General features: G+C 44.4%; 1 protein-coding gene and 1 non-coding gene across 3 annotated transcripts in view; both read right to left on the minus strand.

Moving 5' to 3' along the window:
• The window catches only part of USP46 (ubiquitin specific peptidase 46), a 61635-nt gene that overhangs the window by 22415 nt on the left and 15866 nt on the right, over positions 1 to 23354 (minus strand). For both annotated transcript variants that reach the window (XM_066384574.1, XM_066384575.1), the window contains 3 exons: positions 9903 to 9983; positions 6751 to 6964; positions 4550 to 4779 (listed from right to left, as the gene is read on the minus strand). In XM_066384574.1, the coding sequence (XP_066240671.1) occupies positions 4550 to 4779; positions 6751 to 6964; positions 9903 to 9983 (525 nt within the window). The remainder of the gene's footprint in view (positions 1 to 4549; positions 4780 to 6750; positions 6965 to 9902; positions 9984 to 23354) is intronic.
• Positions 13365 to 13440, minus strand: TRNAS-AGA (transfer RNA serine (anticodon AGA)). The gene has a single exon. It is a non-coding gene; the product is annotated as a tRNA-Ser (tRNA).

Consider the following 23354-nt stretch of genomic DNA (forward strand, 5'->3'; position numbering starts at 1 on the left):
AACAGCATACCTCTAAGTAATGCATGGATCAAAGAAAAATATCACAAGAGAAAATTAGAAAATATTCTGAACTAATGACAACACATCCAGATTTGTGGGATGCAGCTAAAGCAGTGCTTAAAAGAAGATTTATAGCTTTACATGTATAAATTAAACAATGAAACAGGGACTATCTTTTGTTTGTTGTTTGTTCTAGCTGCTATACCCCAATACCTAAAGTAATTTTTAGCATTTAGTAGGTGCCCAATAAATACTGAATGAGTGGATAAATAACAAAAGACTGAAATCGTAGAAAGATATCTTAAAGTCAACAAAGACATCTAGATGACAGAATTATAAATGATTTTCTTCTTATACATTCTGTTTTCTTAAACTAATCCACAGGTATATATTTTTTAATTAGCAAATCTTTTACTAGACCTAAATGGCCCTTTTCTGGGAGGGATTTAAAAGAGGCCAATTGAAATCACCACATAATTTAGATGGCTACAATCAAGTTCTAGCAAAGCTCTTACAACTGGAAAGGAACAAAAACAAATAAAAACTATCTCCTGTTAGATGGAAATCTTTTTCTCTACTTTTCTGTTTTAGGAGAGGGTGGAATGGTACAAATCTAATTAACCAACTGAATAAAGTTACTGTAACTTTCTTAATTCCCAATGCAAGCTGCTTCCAGAATTAAGAGTGTGAGAAAGCTCTGTTCAGGTGGATGAACCCTACTGGGGATATCAAACTATGGCACTAAACCCTCCCACTTGGATTTTTCCCTCTCCCTGTCCCAGATTGACTTAGTCAACAGCAATGAGTGATCAAGCAATTCTTTTTTCCTTTCTCTCTTCCCAGAAAGCTGCCAGAAAAATGAAACCGTTTTCTTCCCACACACAAGGATCTCATTCTGGTCTAAGTGAAAATACAGCTTGTCTCCACGGAAACATATCTATCACTAAGACTCCAATACCTCCAATACCACCAGTTACATCTACGCTCCTTTCTTCTCCCCCATTCTGGGCATGAAGTGCTCAAAAACTCTAGCTTAAGAAGGGTGGCAAAGACTCTATTTGTTCTGTTCTTTTTAAAGTAATAATTACAAATCAATTCATAGAACAAATTAATTTATAGGGAATATATATATATAAATCATGAGCTTTGCTAAGTTCCTGAGTCATTAGAAGCGTATTCAAATGTGCTTCTAAATTTAGAGACTCCTTTCCTGGGCTTAATGGAAAAGGTGACCAGGCAGGAACCCCGTGCGGATCAGCCAGGAACTGAAAATATGCAGAATTAGACTGGAGCCAAGATGGTGGGCTTAGGACAAATGCAACCATAGCCCACCTGAATCCCAGGGACTCAGAATCACACCTGGCCACACCACCCACTCCACTCTTCTTCCGTGAGGAGCCCAGAAGCTTTACTGGGTCAATTTTAACCCCTGCAAACAAAGCAAGAAGGGGCTATACCACTGGTACTTTATAATAAAGTGGTTCTTTAGACAATCTTTGGCTCTAATAACAGACAGAAATGTTTCTTAAAGCCACTGAGAAGCAAGGAAAACCACAGGTTTGCAGAGCAAAAAGTCAGTTAAAATGAAAAGGGAGAAATTAATGGCAACAACAAAATTCAGCTCCAACTGGCCCTGCAAATCTTATAAATCAGCAAGGAGCCACCAAGGGGGAGCAGAGGTTCGCTGTGCAATCGCCATGCCTCAAGTCTAAGTGCTTTGCCCAAGGTCATCTAGGAAAGCCAGCATTGCATTACCCCTCTCCAACAGTCTCTCCAAGTCTATTGCAGAATGAAACTGTTTGTCTCATAAATCCCGCAGTTGACATTTGTACTGCAATCACAAGCAACATTTACAAAGGGTGAGACCCAGAAAAAAATTGATTGTTTTCTGAAAGCAGGAAGGCTGGCACAAAGAGTAGTCCTCAATTGGAGGGACTAGCAGCCAGGCGGCTACAATGGCAAGGAGCCCTGGGGGCTAATTTGCTGCTGGGATCTGGAGCAGTGTAATCCTACTGTGAGATTTCACAAATGTGGGTCTTGGCAATTCTGACTGAAACGTGGTCTGAAGGCTGCCTGCCCTGGGCCGAAGACATTACTCACAGGGGCCTGTGTGTCTCATCCTGTGAAGAAGAACTTGAACGCTTAGTGTTCTTTTACACTAAATCCTCAACATTTTACAGCACGGGGCAGGGGGGGGGGGGAGCCTGCAGTTATGTATTTTCTTAGAAAGTAGAGAGCTTTCTAACAATTAGAGCTTTCTAAAAATGGAATGCATCTCCTCTGGAGATTGAGTTCCCTGTCTCTGGACAGGGTCCAGTAGATGCTGGTGACCAACTGGCTATGACGACACAGAAGGGACTCGGGCACAGGCAGAGAAAGGATTAGATGACTCCTAGGATCCCATTCAGTTAAAGGATCTAAGAAAATGGAGGTGATTATCCTAGAAACTCCAGGGGAAAAATACACCCTTGCCTCAAATCATCTGGAAATCATTTCAGGGAGGAGTAAACTAGAGAAACAATCGGACTGCCCCGTCCTGCAGAAAGACTGAGCCACACACCCTCATTCATTCCACAACCAACTATAAATGGTTGGAATCCCATTATCATAAACTCTACAATATCATCCAGAATGTTTGGGAAAACCTTTGGTCTCAGGCTTCCCATCTATAATAACCCTGCCGGAAATAACAGGCTAGGTAATAGCATTTTCAATACAAATATTTGAGATGCAGTATTTGCATTTGTTGGGATCAACTGACCTGTTCATAGACAAAAAAGCAACTACAAAGAAAACTGAGCTGCTCATCTGAGACTTCCTGAAAATCCACAGGGTAGTTGAAGATGGATTTATGCAACACATTTATTTTAAAGATTAAAACAAAAAATCAAAAACTGTATTTCATTGATCCAAAAGAAGGCAGGAGAGAAAAAAGAAATATAAAATAGGTGCGTTATGTTAAATCAAAACAAAGAGTAGGATGGTAAAAACATACTGCCATTTACTACACATATTAAACACCACCACAGAGGTTCCCAGAACGTGGGCAATGCTACAGGACAAATAAGCTCATTTCTTCAACAAATAAATTGCAAGGAAAAGAAAGACTGTCAAAAAACAAAGAGCCTTCCACTTAAATCCACATACCTTTGTTCCTTCTGGGTCACAGCCCCTTTGCAGAATCTGATGAAGCTACTGTCTCTCTCCCCAGAAAAGAATGCACAACCCTACAGAATTCTTCATACAATGTTAAGAAACTCTGAGACCGCGGAGGAACCCAAAGACTTCCCATGTTGTCAGTAATTGTAATAAGTAATAATAGCTGACATTCAGTACATATTCCTATATGCCAAGCATGGTTCTAAGTGTTTGTATGTTTATTTATTTATTTATTGTATTTTTTGTATTTTTCTGAAGCTGGAAACAGGGAGAGACAGTCAGACAGACTCCCGCATGCGCCTGACCAGGATCCACCCGGCACACCCACCAGGGGGGCGACGCTCTGCCCACCAGGGGGCGTCGCTCTGTCACGACCAGAGCCACTCCAGCGCCTGGGGCAGAGGCCAAGGAGCCATCCCCAGCGCCCTCTTTGCTCCAATGAAGCCTCGCTGTGGGGAGGGGAAGAGAGAGAAAGAGAGGAAGGAGAGGGGGAGGGGTGGAGAAGCAGATGGGCGCTTCTCCTGTGTGCCCTGGCAGGGAATCGAACCCGGGACCTCTGCACGCCAGGCTGACGCTCTACCACTGAGCCAACCGGCCAGGGCAGTTCTAAGTGTTTTATAAATGTTAACTCATGTAATGCTCCAACAAACCTATGAGATAGAGAGGGACTCTCATCATCGTCAATTCAGATGAGGGGGTAAGGACAGAGAGGTAGAATAATTTGCACAGGGTCCCACAACTGAGTGGCTGAGCCAACACACAAACTCAGCAATCTGGCTCTAGAGGGGGGTTCTAACTATCATATTATGCGGCCACACAAAGAATTAAATCAAATACTCCAAGCAGACCTAACATCCTGAATCATATTCGGGAGCTCATGTCTTCAGATTCAACTAACACTAAATGCCTACGATGACCAGGTTCATCCAAATAGCAATTACGGCACTTGTCCAAACACCCACTAACTGCTGTGGAATGAGGAGGCAAGCCTGTCTTCTGACTTCAAGTTCACCATCCACACAGCTGATTTCCTTAAAGCTGGGGAGATGGTCTCAGAGTCACACATGACCTCCTATAACCAAAATCTTTTCAAGATCACTAGTGGACAGCCAGCTTGACGGTTCAACTTGGGGATCCTAAAATTTTCCCAGGATGCAAAGCAATCCAGTTGCTGAGATGTGCCCTCAGCACTCTACTTGAGCCAGCTGAACCGTCTTAGATAGAGACATGCCTCCAAAAGTTTGCACCTGACGTTCATATACACAAACACAATCGCCTGCCTGTACTGAAGACAGCGGCCAGACACGGACACCACACTGAGCTCACACAACATGGCCTGTACAAATAAATACATACAAGCAAATCACACAAGAGCCCAACCAATGCTTACAGTTTCACAGTTCAAGCATCGAGTTTCATTGGTGAGCGTTCCCTGAAAAATCTCATGGACCCAGGTGAGTTCGGGTTTATTATTCTCTGCAGGTTCGTTCATGTTGCCGTTTTTTAATTTCCCGTTTTGTTTCTCCTGTTTCTTCTCTTCCTGCAGGATGTCCGCAATAGTGTTTAGCAAATAATTTAAAAATTCATGAGCATCCTGCTGCATGTAGTTATCAAAGAGATCTGAAAAAGAGAAGGTCATTATTTCAATTTTTGGTTCTTAAAAAGCAAACACAAAGCTCAATTTTACATGCTGCACTTTATATCGAAAGGGTAGACAGGTACAGGATATATTCATCTCTACTTTGCCACTTCAACAGGTAAGTTTTCAAAGAATTTTTAGTAATTTCCTTTTTTAACCACCCATCAATCAAGAACCGAATTTCTCATATTTCCCTAAACTTATCATGTAAATGAAAAGCTACTAAAATTTTTTATTTTACAAAAAACAAAATAGCAGAAAGTACTTGATAAGTTCCATGATAAAATATCAGTATTTAATATTATATGTCCGCAGTGACCAATTATTCATTCTGTAATTTATCCAGAGCAACTGGGGTCTCTTCCTGAAGATCAGATGAAACCCTGGGCCAGCCCGGAAGCAGCTTACATGAAGCACGTGAGGGAGGTGAGGGCTACCAGTGAGAATGTATCTGTCTGACGGGGTTCTGAAACCCAACACAGACACTCCCAAGAGCGGACCACTGCTCCCTGCCATACGGACGGACCAGCTAGAGATGAATGCAGCTGTGAGATCTCATTATTAATCATGCTCACAACGAGACTAGGGAGTGCTCTGCTCCCCTCTCAGATTATTTTTATTCTGGTATATAGAAACTATAACAACATTAAAAGACAGCAAATATTTAATGAGACTTTATAAAATAAACATTTGATTAACTGTGCAAATCTGTTGGAGAAAGGCTGAAATCAAGGAGAAACACAAGTTGCTGTATCAAATATTTCTATGGTCATAAAAATTACCAATGCAAAACTTCTGGGGTAACCACCATTTACAAGCCCCCCCCCACACACACACAAGGATTAAAATGCAGGAAAAAAAGCAAGTGACAGTAGGACATTTTTATCATATTAAGGGTATCAATTTAATATACTTCAATTGTCTTAAGCAAATAAAAGAGGTATTATTTTTAAAACAGTAGTCTCTGATTAGATAATATGAATTTACTTATGACAAGTTTATAAGATAGTACTATTTATTCCAATCAGCGTACAGCTTAGAAGGCTGCTTTGGGCGATCTTTCCTCTTATTATAAATCTACTCAGAAAAGAGTACCTTCCAAATGTGAAGCAAATAAAAAGACCACTCCAAAATGAAGTGACAAATCCGAATTTTTAAAGCATATTTTTTATCCAGTTTTACTTTATGTATACTGAGTAGAAAAGAAGAAATATCTTTCTTCAAAAATTATACTTGAGCCCTGGCCGGTTGGCTCAGTGGTAGAGTGTCGGCCTGGCATGCAGGAGTCCCAGGTTCGATTCCCAGCCAGGGCACACAGGAGAGGCGCCTATCTGCTTCTCCACCCCTCCCCCTCTCCTTCCTCTCTGTCTCTCTCTTCCCCTCCCACAGCCAAGGCTCCATTGGAGCAAAGTTGGCCCGGGCGCTGAGGATGGCTCTATGGCCTCCGCCTCAGGCACTAGAATGGCTCTGGTTGCAACAGAACAATGCCCCAGATGGGCGGAGCATCGCCCCCTGGTGGGCATATCAGGTGGATCCCGGTCGGGTGCATGTGGGAGTCTGTCTGACTGCCTCTCCGTTTCCAACTTCAGAAAAAAAAAATATATATATATATACTTGAGCCTGACCTGTGGCGGCACAGTGGATGAAGCATTGACCTGGAATGCTGAGGTCGCCAGTTCGAAACCCCAGGCATGCTTGGTCAAGGCACATATGGGAGCTGATGCTTCCTGTTCTCCCCCCCCCATTCTCTCTCTCTCTCTTTCCTCTCTCTCTCTCTCCTCTCTCTTTCTAATAAAAATGAATAAATAAATAAATCTAAAAAAAAATTATACTTGAGTAGTTGGGTCATACTGTTATCCCCTGGGGAAAAAGGGGTTTTCTTTTGAGGACACATAGAACTGTCGATTCTCCTATTTCAGACCCTTGAACACATTCATCATCATACTACTCACCATTCTCCTTCCTCAGCCTTGAAATGAACTTCTTTGGTGGGATCACGCCAACTTTCTTCTTCTGCGTGGCAATGCTGTGGAAAAGGTCTGCCAGGCACGTCAGCAAGTTTTCCTTCTTTTTTTGCTGGGCCTTGTATGCCAGCACATTCTCACGGAACGGCCGGCAGAAGTACAATGCCTGAAGCACGGAGTTACAGTAGCACGTGTTCCCGAACTGCCAAAGGACAACAGGGGTGGTCAAATCCTGGTGCTGGGACAGGCCTCCTCCGAACGGGTGGGGAGAGGGAGAAGGCCACCCTGCACAAACTGGCCTGGACTTCCCATATCCGAGTCCTGCTCACCAGGTCAGAATACTAGTAAACCACTTGAAACACGCAACTCGCTGATCAACAGGGAAATGAACGTGAGTTTATATAAGCCCGCTGTCTCTCTAGTGTCTAGCCCATCAACATCTCTAAAATGGTAACATGCATTCGGCCTGGATAGAAAAAAAGTCTAATGAGACCTTCTGGTTGTTAAAAAATAGAGAAGAAACAAACTCGACATAATCTGGAGACCCAGAAAGGCAGCTGGCTAAATAAAAGATACTGCAGTGCAACACATCAAAACCCCTCTGACAGCAAAAATAAGAATCCAAAGTGAAAAGAAATCCAGGAACTAGGAGCCACTTGCTCAAATGAAACAGTCTGTACTGAATGGGGACTTGATTTAGTTTTTCTTGTTCTAGATTCTAGTGCTGCTGTCCACTGGCTTTGGACCATGTCTCCTGGCTTCCTCCAGAGCAGCGAAGGCAGAGGTGCCTCCTCCAGCCATCCCACCGGCATCCTCCCTCATAACTCCTCAATTACCCTCGATCTTGTTTCTGCCAAAATGGCAATACAACACCATTCAGTTCCCGGCCTCCTACAGTCAGATTAGGGCCTGCACAATCGTATGTTACACCTCTCAAGAACCACAGACACTCAGATGATTATTAAAGTGGGGAAAAGTGGCCCTGGCCGGTTGACTCAGTGATAAAGAGCATCCAGCCAGTGGCTGGGGGGCAGTGGATGTCCCAGGTTTGATTTCAGTCAGGGCACACAGGAGAAACAACCATCTGCTTCTCCACCCCTTCCCCTTCTCTCTCTGTTTCCTCCCCCCCATAGCCATGGCTCGATTGTGGCCCCCAATTATGGCCCCTGGTGCTGAGAATGGCCTTCCACCTCAGGTGCTAAAAATAGCTCCATTGTCAAGCAACAGAGCAACACCCCAGATGGGCTTGCCCAGTGGATCCCAGTCAGGGAACATGCGAGAGTCTATCTCTCTGCCTCCCTTGCTCTCACTTAAATAAATAAATAAATAAATAAATAAATAAATAAATAAATAAAAGTAAAATAAAGAAGAGAAAACCATCATCTCACTGGTTTCTACTGACTAGAAAACCAACTCGGTGGAAGAACATGGCAGAGATGATTACTTTAGAATTTTTCTTACACAGGAAAATGAAGAAGAAAAGACTAAGGAAATAACAAGATTGACATCATTGATAACAAAATGCTGTGCAAGATTAGAATAGAACCCAAACATCGTCTCAGGACTAGCTGATGGCTTGTGTGCCATTTACCTAGGAGCCAGACAGATGCTCTGTCGTACTTGCCATGACATTTCTACACATGCTAAGATAGAACACTTCCTATTTTTACATATTTTTATCTACTTGGACACAATTCTGTAATAGGAGACAAACTTCTTTTCAAAGAAAAGCTGGAATTCTCATGAATTACCATTCAAAGTGAATTACCATAAAGCTATTAAACCATTTAGATCTCACAATGCTCCCACAAACTAGGAGTGGCCGTACTTCTTTTCCCCCATGGTCTGCATGTGTATTTTCCTTAGCCAGGGCAGAACTCCCACAACTTAGACAACTCTCTTCACAGAGCTTACACAGAGGCCTGAGCACAACAGCTAAAAAATAAACTGTATTAAAATCAGAAGCAGTGTTTCATTGACACGATGCCTGCATTCCAGTGCGGCACCCCTCCTTCTTGCATTCTTTTTCATACACGTCTTGCCTTCACTCAAATACCCTTCAATAACACTTGGTCTTAATCCAGCGGACAACCCCTGGGAAAGAAAAGAAACTAAGTGTTCACCAAGTGCCACACAGTGTACCTCAGCCTCATGTCAAGGTCTTCAATGGGAGCTCTGGCTGAGAGCAGAAACCACTATGATTTCCATTTTATTGATGGGAAAAAGGAGGCTCAAAGGGGTTGAGTGACTTGCCCAAGATCACACAGCTAGTGAAAAGCAGGCAAAGCTCAGACGTAGGTCTATATTACTTTGAAGCCAATATATTCTCTCCACTATAGCACAAGCAGCATTCACTTGCAGAGACTATTTCCAGCCTCCCCAGTGGAAATTACTACCTATCACACCTGGGACCTGACTGCCTATGCTCAGAGCAGTGGTTCCAGAAAGCCAGGGGCTCCTAAGTCAACACTTGATGTCACTGAAAACTCCACTGCAGGGAGAAAGGATAAGTGAGGAAGAAAGTTCATGAGGGTGGTGGGTGATACGGCTTTACCAGTGGGTCACACACAATTTATCAAGGAAGCAGAGCCTGGTAAGCAGTCTGGCCACATGCAGGGAGCCACCGCTGAGCACAGGGAAAACGAGGCCAAGGAACCCTGAGACAAACTGGTCCCCCACACCCACCCCTGCTTCAGGTTACCACCCCCACGTTATCCTGCTCAACAGTCACTGGAGATGAGCTGTTAGCACTTTGAACACTCTGACTGCACTGATGCATACGGAAACAGACTGCCGAGGTCTCTATCGGACCAGGGGTAAAGGAAGAACATATAAAAGCAGCTGTGGCAGCAGAAGTTAATAAAATGCCCTCTGAAAGTTATGTGTGCAAAGGGAATCCTTTCAAATACAGGTGGAAAAAATAAGAACCTGACCCAATAATGTAGTAATTAAACCCTTCACTCTGAGATAACTCTTATTTTCAAAAACTGGATTAAATTTCAGCCTCCCACACATCTGCCTCTTCTGATTAACCAAAGAGCATGAACAGTTATCAAAAAACTGTCAATGAAAATGGCAGCCGAGTTGCTTCGAGTACTCTAAAATGTCTGCCAAATATAATACATTTTCAAAATACTTACGTTGACCAATCCGAAGTAGTGTTCATTGATTGGAAACTGCTCTGGACCAATGTCTTTTTCCAGAGCAGAGGCATTGGTGCCCTGAAAGAGAAAAACAAGAGCTCTGTTGCATGTAAAACAGACGAGAAAGTAAAATGATACTTGAGAGGCCACTTGAGACAGCATCTCCCCTGGTCACCCCAGTGCTGGGTAAGGTTCACGCTGAAAGAAAAGGTGTCAGAAGTAAACCAGCCATAAATCCTCTCCTAATCCAACTTAATCATCACTCAAACCTGTTATACCTGGCTGCATTTATCCTCTACAGGGAAAGAAGGCTGGAGACAGGCAAATGAGCCAACTATCACTAAGAGCTTCTGAAAGGCACATTCTAAGCTCAGGTAGCAGTGGCAGCTCTAATCATAGTGGTGTACAGAATCGCATAATCACTTTCAAAGTCAATTTCTTCATTCTGATAAAGATTTCTCACACACCCACTGTGTGTTGGGCACCATTCTAGGCTCTCATAATAGAACAGTGAACAAAGCAGACATGGATGCCTGCTCTCAGAGTCCACATTTTAGCTGATGAAGACATAAAAAGTAGGTACACTGAACAGAAGGTTCTGAGCGCGCAGTGGAGAAAAATAAAGGAGGAAGTGAGGGTAAGGACTCCAGGGATGTGAAGGAGAGGCACGCCAGAAGGAACAGTAGAAGGTGGACCGCTGCAACTTTAAACAGGGTGATCAGAGTCTGACTGGTGGTGGCGCAGTGGATAGAGCATCGACCTGGGACACACTGAGGTCCCAGGTTTGAAACCCCAAGGTCTCCAGCTTGAGCATGGGATCATCGATATGATTCCAACCTAGCTGGCTTGAGCCCATGGTCACTGGCTTAAGCGAGCATGGGTCACTGGCTCAGCTTGAGCCTTCCAGTCAAGGCACATATGAGAAACAATCAATGAATAAGTAAAGTGATGCAACTACAAATTGATGCTTCTCATCTTTCCCTCTTCCTGTCTCTCTCAAAAAAAACCCCCCAATAATAATTAAAAATAGGATGGTCAGAGCTGGCATTACTGAGAAAGTGAAACATCCAAAGAATACTGTGAGTGAAGAAATACAATTTAAAACCTAACAATTCCCAAATGCATCAAATTGGTAAGCCATGTGAACACAAGTTTAACACTCCAACACAATGATAATAATCATTAATGGGAACCCCTACCATGTGCCAGGGACTGTGCTATTTATTCTCACAATAATCCTATAAGTAAATACTATTATAATCCCCACTTACAGACAGAAACATGAGGCTCAGAAGGGTTAAGCATCTGTCCAAGGACCACAGTGGCAGAGCTGGGACTTAAACCCGGGGGTCAGACTTGAGAGCCCATGATCACAACCAAATGCTTTGCAAAGCAATGCTATCAAACAAGTCCACTCACTGAGCCCTACTAGGGGTCAGGGGACACCACCACCAACACACTGATTTTCCTTCCTCTCCAGGGCCTAGATGAGTCTGCTGGGATTAGGAAAAGTGACCAAAGTTTAGTCCAACGAGGGAAGCAGTGTGAGGGTGGGTAAGGATCAGGCTCCCTATGTGCCGTGGCTCTATCTTATAGCCTTCTCGTGTTCTCAGGCTATCACGAGACTCACAGCTCACAAAATCTCAAAGATTTTGGAGATAGGTATTTTAAAAAGAAAAAGAAACTGTTATGTTTCATTAAAAAATAATAATAGCCTGACCAGGCGGTGGCGCAGTGGATGGAGCGTCGGACTGGGATGCGGAGGACCCAGGTTTGAGACCCCGAGGTCACCAGCTTGAGTGCAGGCTCATCTGGTTTGAGCAAAGCTCACCAGCTTGGACCCAGGGTCGCTGGCTTAAGCAAGGGGTTGCTTGGTCTGCTGAAGGCCCGCGGTCAAGGCACGTATGAGAGAGCAATCAATAAACAACTGAGGTGTTGCAACGAGGGGCTGATGATTGATGCTTCTCATCTCTCTCTGATCCTGTCTGTCTGTCCCTATCTGTCTCTTTCTCTCTGACTCTCTGTCTCTGTTTAAAATAATTAATAATAATAATAATAATAATAATAAAAAATCTGGGCACTAGCCAGTTGGCTCAGTGGCAGAGCATTGACCTGATGTGTGGAAGTCTTGGGTTTGATTCCTGGTCAGGGCACACAGGAAAAGCGACCATCTGCTTCTCCACCCCTCCCCCCCCCCTCTCTTTCTCTCTCTCTCTTTCCCTCCCACAGCCATGGCTCGACTGGCTCGAGCACATTGGCTCTAGGCTCTGATGATGGCTCCATGGAGCCTCTACCTTAGGTGCTAAAAATAGCTCAGTTTTGAGCACTAGCCCCAGATAGGCAGAGCATCTGCCCCAGATGGGATTGCTGGGTGGATCCACATCCAGGTGCATAAGGAAGTCTGTATATCTCCCCTCTTCTCACTTAAAAATAAACAAACAAATCTGCTGCTGCTACTTATTCTAACATAACTGGCATCCTCTGTTATAAGTAGAAATGGCCAAAAAGAGGGATGAGAGTCAAAATGGTCATGTCAATAAGCACCATTAAATGCAAAATAACCCAATTCTATGCAAAGAGAACCAAACAGAAATAGCACATTGCATCTCCTTATCATAACACCCTGTCTCACTAGTTTTTCAGTCTACACACTGTTCCACCAATCCACATTCCTTCACCCTTCACCTGAGGCTGAATTAACTGGTAATCTGTGTGCACAAGTTTCTCTACCTGTGTGTGTGTGTGTGTGTGTGTGTGTGTGTGTGTGTGGTTTTCACTGCCTTCACAATAATGCAACCCCAAACTCAAGGCTGAATTTTCAAAATAATACTTATCAAATTACAGCACAATTCTATGGTATAGACAAAAATCACTAAGAATTTTCAAAGCAGCTACATCTCAATCATAAATCTATGTAAATTATGCATATTAAATACACCCATCGCCATTTCTGAAGCAACAGTCGTACACATGGCTTAGAGCCCAGAAGGAATGTCAGATATGCAAGTATAGCACATGGAGAGAGAGAGCTCGCTAAATCTTTAAGAGCTAGCCATATATTCAAGTTAATCCAGGATTTTTGCTACTTGGGAATTATTGGATTCAGTCCACTTTTTTTCTACCTATTTTTTTGTTTTTTTGTTGTTGTTTTTTTCATTTTTCTGAAGCTGGAAACAGGGAGAGACAGTCAGACAGACTCCCGCATGCGCCCGACCGGGATCCACCCGGCACGCCCACCATGGGGCGCCGCTCTGCCCACCAGGGGGCGATGCTCTGCCCATCCTGGGCGTCGCCATGTTGCGACCAGAGCCACTCCAGCGCCTGGGGCAGAGGCCAAGGAGCCATCCCCAGCGCCCGGGCCATCTTTGCTCCAATGGAGCCTTGGCTGCGGGAGGGGAAGAGAGAGAGAGAGGAAAGCGCGGCAGAGGGGTGGAGAAGCAAATGGGCGCTTCTCCTGTGTGCCCTGGCCAGGAATCGAACCCGGGTCCTCCGCACTCTAGGCCGACGCTCTACCGCTGAGCCAACCGGCCAGGGCTCTACCTATCTTAATATCCTCCCATTAGAGGGGAGTTGGAGAAGGGACTGCTGATTCACACCGAGGACAGTGACCCAGGGGGCAGTGCTTAAGAGAAACTCCCTGTCAAACACCCGCCTTCTGTGGCCTGTGCCTATTCCTTCCTTTCTCCTCTTCCTGGCCGACCCCTCTCACAGAAGACGCCCCTTTGCGTCCCACCTCCTGCCAGCGTCCTGGGTGGTGTCACACCCATGTGGAGGAGCCTGTGGACTCTTTCCACCCCCTGCTCTCAGCAACTCAATGTCCTCTTGCCCAGCTGTCTTTTGTTTGACGCCTCTTCAGCTGACTTCCCAAAAGCCCTCCCGTCAGTTACACACATCGCACCAGACCCTTGTACTCCTCTGCTTCCTCGCTCGGCGTAGGGCCCACGGACCACGATCTCAACTGCTCTTGCAAATACCCCTTCCCAGCCCTTTGGTCACATCACCTGGCAAAACAAAAAACAGATCATCTACCTTCTCTGAACCTACACCCAGACAGATGTGCAATGCTATGGGGTAAAAGTCACACACTGGATTCACTAGAATTCACCAAATTCAAGTGGCTCTCAACATGTCCCACATTCCAAGTCTCTAGGCGCTCACCCCTCTGGTTTCTCTAGTGCACTCACCTGCCACTCCCCCAAGCTCCTCAAAACTCCAGCATCCCCTGCCTTTCTCACTGGCCTCCCACTCAACAGGGAAAAAAAATTTCTTTTAAACCAGCAGAGAAGTTCCTTAATTTCACCCTCCCAAACCTCCAAACCTATGTACCTCCCCTGTTAATGACAGAGACCTCTTTTGTCCAAGGCCAATATCGCCTCTACTATTAAATCCTTCCCATCAGAATTCACACGCTTAAGTGTCTCTCCTACCAAAAATACATACATACTCTCTCACACATCTTCCCCAGTTCCCACCTTTTCCCACCTCTCCTTCATAGATAAGCTTTTTGAAACATTTACAATTTAATCAGATAAGTCTAAGATTTGTTTCAAATGGTTCAATGGTGTAGTGGGGAGAGGAGGGGGAGGGGTAGAAAATGTGTTGCTGGAGCTGAGTGGTGAGTAGGCGTGACTCAATATATTATTCATATATGGGCAAAGGCAGAATAATGGTCTCCCAAAGACGTCAACATCCTAATCCCCAGAATTTGTGAATACATTACCCTACATGGCAAAGGGAAATTTAGGTTGTAGACAAACTTCATTTGCTGATGCTAAAATAGAAGACTTGTCCTGGATTATAAAGGTCATCACAAGTATCCTTAAATGTGGGGGAGAGAAGCAGAAAAACTGATCAGTGGTGCAGGGTGGGAAGGGCTCACTCCCCCTGGCAGATTCTGAAGACGGAGCCAGGGGGCCAGGGGCCAAGGAGCACAGGCAGCCTCCAGAGGCCAAAATGCAAGAAGATAGTCCAGTCTCCAGGAGGAACGCAGACCTGCACTGCCTCCATTTTAGCTCAGGGAGACCCACTCAGATTTCTGACCTCCAGAACTGTGAGAAAACCAGTTTGTATTGTTTAAGGGATGAAGTTAGCGGTAATTTGTTACAGCAGCAATAGGAAATTAATACTACATATGTGAAGTTTTCCATATTCTTGAAGACTTGTCTTTTTATCCTCACTTCCCCATCTTCCCTCAAAACAGCCACTTCTGGATTCTACCCCAACTCCATCCTTGATGAGCTCCAGACTGTCAATTCCAGGGGCCTCTATTAGCTGTTGGCTTCCTTCACATGCAGTCCTGTCTGAACCCTCCTCCCTTCCGTATGCCTCTCTGGGGAGTCCAGGCCAGTGTTTTTCAACCAGTGTGCCGTGAGACATGGTCAGGTGTGCCATGGGGAAATTAAACATGGGTCCCCAAACTATGGCCTGCATGCTGGATACAGCCCGCGGAGGCTATTTATCCGGCCCGCCGCCAGCCACCTCCATCCGAACATAAACATTCCCCTCACAATCCCTCCAGCTATCAACGACAGGAAGAGTGGAGGCACAGGGAACGCTCACTGACCAATCACCTTCTAGGATTCATCCCGACCACTAGCGATGAACCAATAGTAGGCCGCCTCTCATCCACACCCAGGAAGGTCCCCGCTCGGGCTGCCGCGCACTTGTCATTGTGTGGCCGAGGTGAGTAGTTGAAGCTGCTACTCCTCCCCCTGGTCCTGATTTCCAATCCTGGTCAGGACTGGAGGTAAATGTTGCCACCACTAGATGAAGCCTCAGCTGGTTATGTCTATCCTGATGGTGTATATAGATATTTGACCTTTTTCTTTTTAAAAGAGGCCCCCGCAGAGGGTGATATACAATGCATCACAATGTTATCTAACTTTAAAGCTAAAGTTTGCTGATCTTCCTTTGGACAGTTTTTGGTTATCTGTTACCAAAGAGTTCCCCATTCTGGCCAACAAAGCCATTTTGACATTGCTCCCATTTTGAACCACATATCCATGTGAGCTGAGCTTCTCAAGCTTGACTGCGATAAAAACTAAAAACAGAGAGAGACTGAGAACCGTTGAGGAAGAGCTTCGTGTGTGTCTCTCTACCATTCCTGCCAGGATATCCCTTTTGTGTTCATCGAAACAGGCCCAAGTTTCACACTAAGTGAGTATAAATACATTTAGAAACTATATTATTAACTATATGTATAATATGTACTGTGTTAGAGTATCATTTTGTGTCATTTTGGTAGGTGGTGTGCCCCAGGATTTTGTAAATGTAAAAAATGTGCTGTGGCTCAAAAAAGGTCGAAAATCACTGGTCCAGGCAACAGCCACTCATATAATTCAATCAGTGGCTGTGTGCCTACCACTTCCAACTCTTTATCTCCATCCCAGGAATCTGTTCTAAGCCCCCTCAGACTGGATGAATACTGACATCTCCACTCACCTGTCTCATAGACAGTCAAAATCAATCTACCCCAAACCAGAGCTTGCACTTTTTCTTCCCCGGAATCCAATCTTTTCCTGGTGTTTCCCCACTTAGTAAATGACAACACCACCTTCCTCCCAGCCGGAAACCTCGGGGTCAGGGTGGTGGTGGCCGACTTCCCCTCTGCACCCACTGTCTCGTTGATTCACTCCCCTTAAGTCTCTCAAGTCCATTCACATTTGTTCTAATCTCCTGCCACCAGTTAGGCCAGGCGGCCAGCATCTCTCATCTGAATTACAATCGCTCTCTGAGTGGCCTCCAACATGCCCTGTACCCACCTCTAACCTCGCTGTCAACACAGCAGCAAAAGTGCTCTTTTTAATACAAATCAGCTTTAAATCCTCCAGAGACGTCCACAGTCTCCAATGTTTCTCACCTGCCAGTCACCGGCTTGTACACTTGGCTGCCACAACCGCTTTCATTTCGTTCCTGCAATACCTCAAGTTCCCTCCCACACATCACCTGCGGCTCTTCCTCCCTGCCTCCTCACGGCTTGTACCTGTCGTCCTTCTCAGGTAATTCTTCACTGGCCATTCCTAGATGCAGGTCGGCCCTGCGACAGAAAGAATCAGGGCCCCTCAAAAGTGTCCACATCCAATCCCTGGAACCTGTGAACATGTTACCTTCCATGGCAAAGGGATTTTGCAGGTATGATTAACTTCAGGATCTTGAGAGGGGGAGATTATCCTGGATTATCTGGGTGGGGCCGGGGTAATCACAAGGGTTCTCAGGCCAAAGGCAAGAGTATCAGTCAGTGAGGAAATGTGACTGCACAGCAGAGTTCAGAGACAGATGCGAAGACACTGTGCTGCAGGCCCTGAAGGTGGAGGAAGGGGCTGTGAGCCAGGGGATGCAGGCAGCCTTTAGAAACGGGAAAAGATGAGAAAACACGTTCTCTCCTAGAGCCTTGAGAAAGTGTGCAACCCAGAGCACTGGGAAAACTAATGTGTGTTATTTTAAGCTACACAGTTTGTGGTAATTTTTTACTGCAGCAATAGAAAACTAACATAACCCCCCACACACACTCTCTACTCCCCACTCGTAGTATGCTGTATGTCTCCCTTACAGTGTCTATTCCAATTGTTATTTATATAATTATTAGCATCCATCCTGGCCCCTAAATTACATACCTCAAGGGAGCAAGGGCAGTCTGGCTTGGTCAGCACTGTGCTCCCCGTGGCCAGCACACGGCAGGCCAGCTGCACCAGCTGGCTGTGGCGGTCTGAGCAGCTTCCCGAGTGCGCTCTCCCTCCCCGCTGGTCAATGAGGCCTGTGGTTCCTTCCACCCCTCCCTCACCCTCCCTTCCCTTTGTGACACACTCTCCAGGAATCCCCATGGATACAGAATGCCACTGATACTGAGAGTTGAAACCAAACTCTTGCTTCACATGCTTGGCTAGTATTTCCCATTGTTAACCTGAATTTGTGTACATCTTTAACAGATTTTGGGATTCATTACATTAAATGTAAATCTCTACATTATAAAAGGACCCAGACTTGATGGGTAATGTTTCGTGATATGAAGGCAATGACGATGACGACTACTCAATTGCTTAAGGGCCAAAAGGCCATACCAGTAAGTGCTTTAAATGAGCATGTCCCTCATCCCTGCAGCACCACTTTAAGCCATGTATTCTACCTAAACACTCCCACAGGTAGAAAGAGAGACTGTAACAAAGACCCAAATGATATAAGCATGGCTTAAGATGGAAATTTATTTCTCTCTTTTATGCAAATGTTTAAGAGAAAGTGGTGCAGGCCTCATTTGGTGGTTTTTTACAGTGTTGGGGACTTGGGCTCTTTTTATCCTGTTGCTCTGTCATCCTCAAGAGTCAGTTTCTATCTCTGGAACTAATAAGGTGGCCACTGCAGCTCCTGTGTCTAAAAACCTCTGCTGGGGGCAGCAGGCAAGAAGGGAGGTAGATAGTGCTCCTCCCCTTTCAAGGATGCTCTTTGCCTGTATCCCGTGGTGGGATTCAACCGGTTTGCACTGGTTCAGCAGAACCGATACCTAATTTTTTGTTGAGTTTGGCAAACCAGTTGTTAAAACGGCACTTGTAATCAGGGTTTTAAGGTGGGCGCCTGGGCAGCTGCCCAATGTGGAAATCACAAATTTATACTTTAAAGGAATGGGATCCCACTCCAACAGTGAGTGAAAAGAAGGTTAAGGATAAATCACACAGCCGATTATGCTCGGATAAAAGTGAAGAAAACTCGCCTGACCAGGCGGTGGCGCAGTGGATAGAGTGTGGGACTGGGATGCGGAAGGACCCAGGTTCGAGACCCCAAGGTCACCAGCTTGAGCGCGGGCTCATCTGGCTTGAGCAAAAAAAAAGCTCACCAGCTTGGACCCAAGGTCACTGGCTCGAGCAAGGGGTTACTCAGTCTGCTGAAGGCCCGCGGTCAAGGCATATATATGAGAAAGCAATCAATGAACAACTAAGGCGTCGCAACAAAAAACTGATGATTGATGCTTCTCATCTCTCTCCATTCCTGTCTGTCTGTCCCTATCTATCCCTCTCTCTGACTCTCTCTGTTCCTATAAAAAAAAAAAAAAAAAAGAAGAAGAAGAAAACTGCAGTGAGGATGCCAATCAAAAAGCAATATGGAAATATCTTAACAATTTTATAGTTTTTTGTCAGGTATTCTTTAATATTTTTCATTAACATTTTAAAACTTTCTTATAATCTAGTTTTGTATACCTCTTTTATTGTTCTTATTTATTAAATGCACGAAACAATAAACAATATTTTTTATACTCAAACAGTGATTGGGGTAGAGAATCGGTTGTTAAATTCTTTGAATCCCACCACTGCCTGAACCTATCGCTTCTGCTCATGACTTCACTGGCCAGTCACATAGCCACACTCCAACACCCAAGCAAGGGAGCTTGAGAAACGTGGGCTCCACCTGAGCAGCCACAAGTGGCTAGAATCAGAAATGGAAATGGAGATGAGGGAACAGCCAGTAGTCAATGGCACAGGTGATCTTTACAGCAAAATGTGTATCAGAAAAAAAGAAATATCTTGAATTGGTTAAATAATTTCAGTAATCCATAGGCTAAAATATGGCGCAGCTATTTTTAAAAAGTAAAGCTAGCTGCTTTATAGGTACTGCTATAAGATTTGTCCAAGATATGGTAATAAGTAAAAACATGTTGGCTCTGGTCAAGTGGCTCAGTTGGTTAACGCTTCATCCCAAAGCACAAAGGTTGACAGTTCGATCCTTGGTCAGGGCACATACAGGAACAGACTGATGTTCTTCTCTCTCTCCCTGTCTAAAATCCATTACAAATATTCAAATAAATACAAATTTTAAAAAATAATAAAAAAATGTTAGCAAGTAACAACGTGTACAGGACAATACTGGAAATGTCATTCACTCCATCTAAAGACATTCAGCCCTGCTTTGGGCCGGTACCACTCTACATCTGAGGAACACAAAGTGAACACTGCAGCCCAGGTGAATTCAACACCTGCATTTCCTGGAAACCCCATAAAATACTTGAGAAATGACTAACAGCAGTCCCAGTGTTTGGGAGTGGGGCTAAAAGACAAGGAGGTCACCAAGGGCCTTTCTGTTTTCTCTTCTCCATTGTTTGCATTTTTTACTACGAGAATATACTATTTTTGTCATGAAAAGTTTAATAAAAAGTTAGCAAACTGGTATCCTGGAGGGCAGTTATTTAAGGCCCACAGCACATAGCTCAGAGCTGGAATGGCCAATTTTTTTCTCCCCACTATAAATTAGCCTTTGATTGTGTTCCCTTCCTCTCCTGTCCTTAGTTTCCTGGCCGAGAGGCTGGGTTGTGGATATCCAGCCTGCTCATTGCTCAGGGTGGCAGAGAGAATCAGGCAAAACGGAACATGATCAGCACTACGTAAATTGTAAGACGCATTACAAATATTGATCGACTTAGACCTATGCAACTTGCGACCATTTGACTTTACGACCACAATCGCTAGCCCCGACTGCTCTGTGTCTGTCAGCGCAAGCGTTGCCCAGCTGGGCGTACGACAGTGTGGACCAGCTTCCGGCAGCACTACCATCTCCACGTGCACCATTTCAACTGTTATCCCAGACTCGGTACAGCAATCTGTGTTTTGTGTCTTGGATATTTTTCATCAAACCCCTCCCAAGATGTCTACCAAGAGGAAATTGTCTTTGCAAATATTAAACCAGTTGTACTGGTAATGCAGTGTTTTACTTAAACCTGATGAATGTAAAAATAAGAAACAAAATGGTGTAGAGATGATACAAATGCCATAAAATGAACAAAGAAAATTATGATATATAACAATAATGAAAGAAAATTATGATAAAATATGACTTAAAGATTTTTATAACATCATTTCACAGTACTGTACATATAGCCTACTCAACTTATGATCAAATTGTGTTACAACCGGTCTGTCTGAACCAATCGTGGTCGTAAGTTGAGCACTAGCTGTATAAACCCAAGAGGCTGGACTTCCACTGCTAACACCCAGCACTGTGGCATAAAAGGCAAATGGGAGGCACTGAAAGTAACTGTTATATGACCAGATGCCGAACAGAAACACGTATCTATGGCCGTAAATCACAAGGTCTGGAGGTATGAGAAACAGAGTTCATATTTCCATTAGTAAAGAAATCTGGTAAACCTTTGAAAAACAATGCACCATACTTTATTAAAAATAGAATCTGGGCTGGGACAAGTTCCAACAAGGAGACGGTAATGTTGGCTCTTCAAAGCACTTCTGAAAGCAATTCGGTGACTATCGAGGGGTGCTACACAAACACAAAACAACCCAGGAAGGATGAATCATAAATGCATGAGATGGGTATAGAAAGGCACTTCTTTTTAAAGCAATTTTAAAAGCAATTTATGAGAAAAACACATTAGAATGTCTTCCTTGTGGGTAGTAAAAGGAGACAGATCCTTGCCCAGAGGGAGGACCTGATGAGAACAATGGCACCGCAAGGTCCACAGACACCGAGAACAGTGTCAGCACAGGGGGAGCCCAAACCAAACAGAGACCAGGAGGGGTCCTCGCAGGTCAGCTCGACCATTTCACAGGCTCCAAGAAGTAAACCTACTTTGCCAAGAGCACCACGGCAGCCCCCTTTCCCCATCCTAAGACGGGCAGCCTCGCCTCTAAGTTTGTACAAAGCAGAGAAGGCACACAAGAAAGGACATAAGTGACATACGTAAGGATTTCTAAGTACACAGAGAATGGCATTACTTACAAACCATGAATTAAAATATATGATAGGAGAGATGAATATTGTTGCTAAAACATTTTTAGGTCTATGTTCTAAAGAATATTTACTTATCAAGTATGTACAAAAGTACCTAAAAGACTAGTTTTCAAACCTAACGGTATTCCCAGACTTCTGGTGACAAAAGGTCATTCCTATAGCCTTACAGAGAAAGCAGAGCAAAACTGAACTGATGCAGGCCACGAACTCAGGACTAGTCTGGACCCTCTGGCCAGAGTTCAGGATGGGTTAAGAGGCATGATGGACTGGTTTCCCAGATGTAATTAGTCATAATAACAACAGATAACCCATAAATAGCTTCCTTGACTGTGTTCTGTCACTGCTCTACGACTTAATGTGTGTTTTGCTCATGTTCATCCTCAGAACAACCTTCTAAGGTGGATGCCATCATTCTCCCCATTTTCAAGGTCAGCACACTGAGACACAGAGAAGGCAAGTGACTTTATCCTAGTTCACACGGCTAGCAGGGAGTGGGTCCAGACTCACACCATCCGCCTCCAGAGCATGTGTTCCCAGCCGCTATACACTCGGATTCTATTCTTATGGGGGTGGAATCCCTCGGAACGTCAGTCACAGGAATTGAAGATCTGAAGACACCGGAGGGCTCTCAACCGTACCCCTACCTCTGAGGCACCCTCGAAACATTCTGGAATGTCCTTTTCTATAAAAGCATCTGTTTAAAAGGAAACATAAAACAGAGGCTGGAAGTTAGGAGAAACACAACCTATCAAGGCGAACACGGGTTTTTTTCAAAACAGTTTTAAGAACTGTGGATCTTTGTCCGGCCAGACAGAAAAAGAAAATGACAGAAAGGTTAAAAAAGCAAAAGAGAAAACAGCACCAAAAAGCAGAAATGAGTTCTAAGGAGTAAAGTTTTTTTTTTACACCTAACAATGGAATAATATGCAATCTTACTACCCCGACTTCAGAAGTTTTGTATAGATAACGATAATAACAAAAACAATGAAATAGATAGAAGAAGGACCTATCAGGAGAATGCTGAATAAAATGTGTAACTGTATTAATACTATCGCTCATCTCTGAGTTGGGATGACTGGGAGGAAGGGCGGGAGAGAACTGACATGAACTATGTACCAGGAGAAAGATTACCGTTATGTTTTTATCCAAAGAAAGTTGTCAATACCTGTTGTGCCTCTGAGAGACAAAAATGCAGGTTGTAGCCAAGAGGCTCAGAGCTAGTGTGGCCAGTTCTCCACCCTCGAGCGCCCACCTCCCTCCCCTCCTCCTCTGGCTCCCCCTCCAGCCTTCATCTGGCTTCCCCGTCACTTCAGAGCTGCCTTCCCTGACCCTCCCTCCCACAGAATCCTAGAGGCAGCTTCACAGCTCTTATCATCATTTGTAATAACAAACTAATTTGTGATTATTTAACATCTGTCTTCCACTGGACCACAGGGTGGCAAATGACAGTCCATGGTCCAAAGCTGACTTACCAACTGTTTTCGTAAATACAGATTCATTGGAACAGCTACTATCATTCATTTACTTACTGTAGCTACTTTCACAATACAATAGCAGACGTGAATAGTTGAAACACAGACATTATGATCCACAAAACCTAAAATATTTACAACCTAGCCATTTAGCAAAAAGCTTGCCAACACAACACTAGACCAAAGCTTGGTGAGGACAGGGATTCCATCCGACTGGTTTGCCAGGGCCTAGCAGAGCATCTGGCACATAAAA

Source organism: Saccopteryx leptura, chromosome 5 (assembly GCF_036850995.1).
Source record: "Saccopteryx leptura isolate mSacLep1 chromosome 5, mSacLep1_pri_phased_curated, whole genome shotgun sequence".
NCBI lineage: Eukaryota > Metazoa > Chordata > Mammalia > Chiroptera > Emballonuridae > Saccopteryx > Saccopteryx leptura.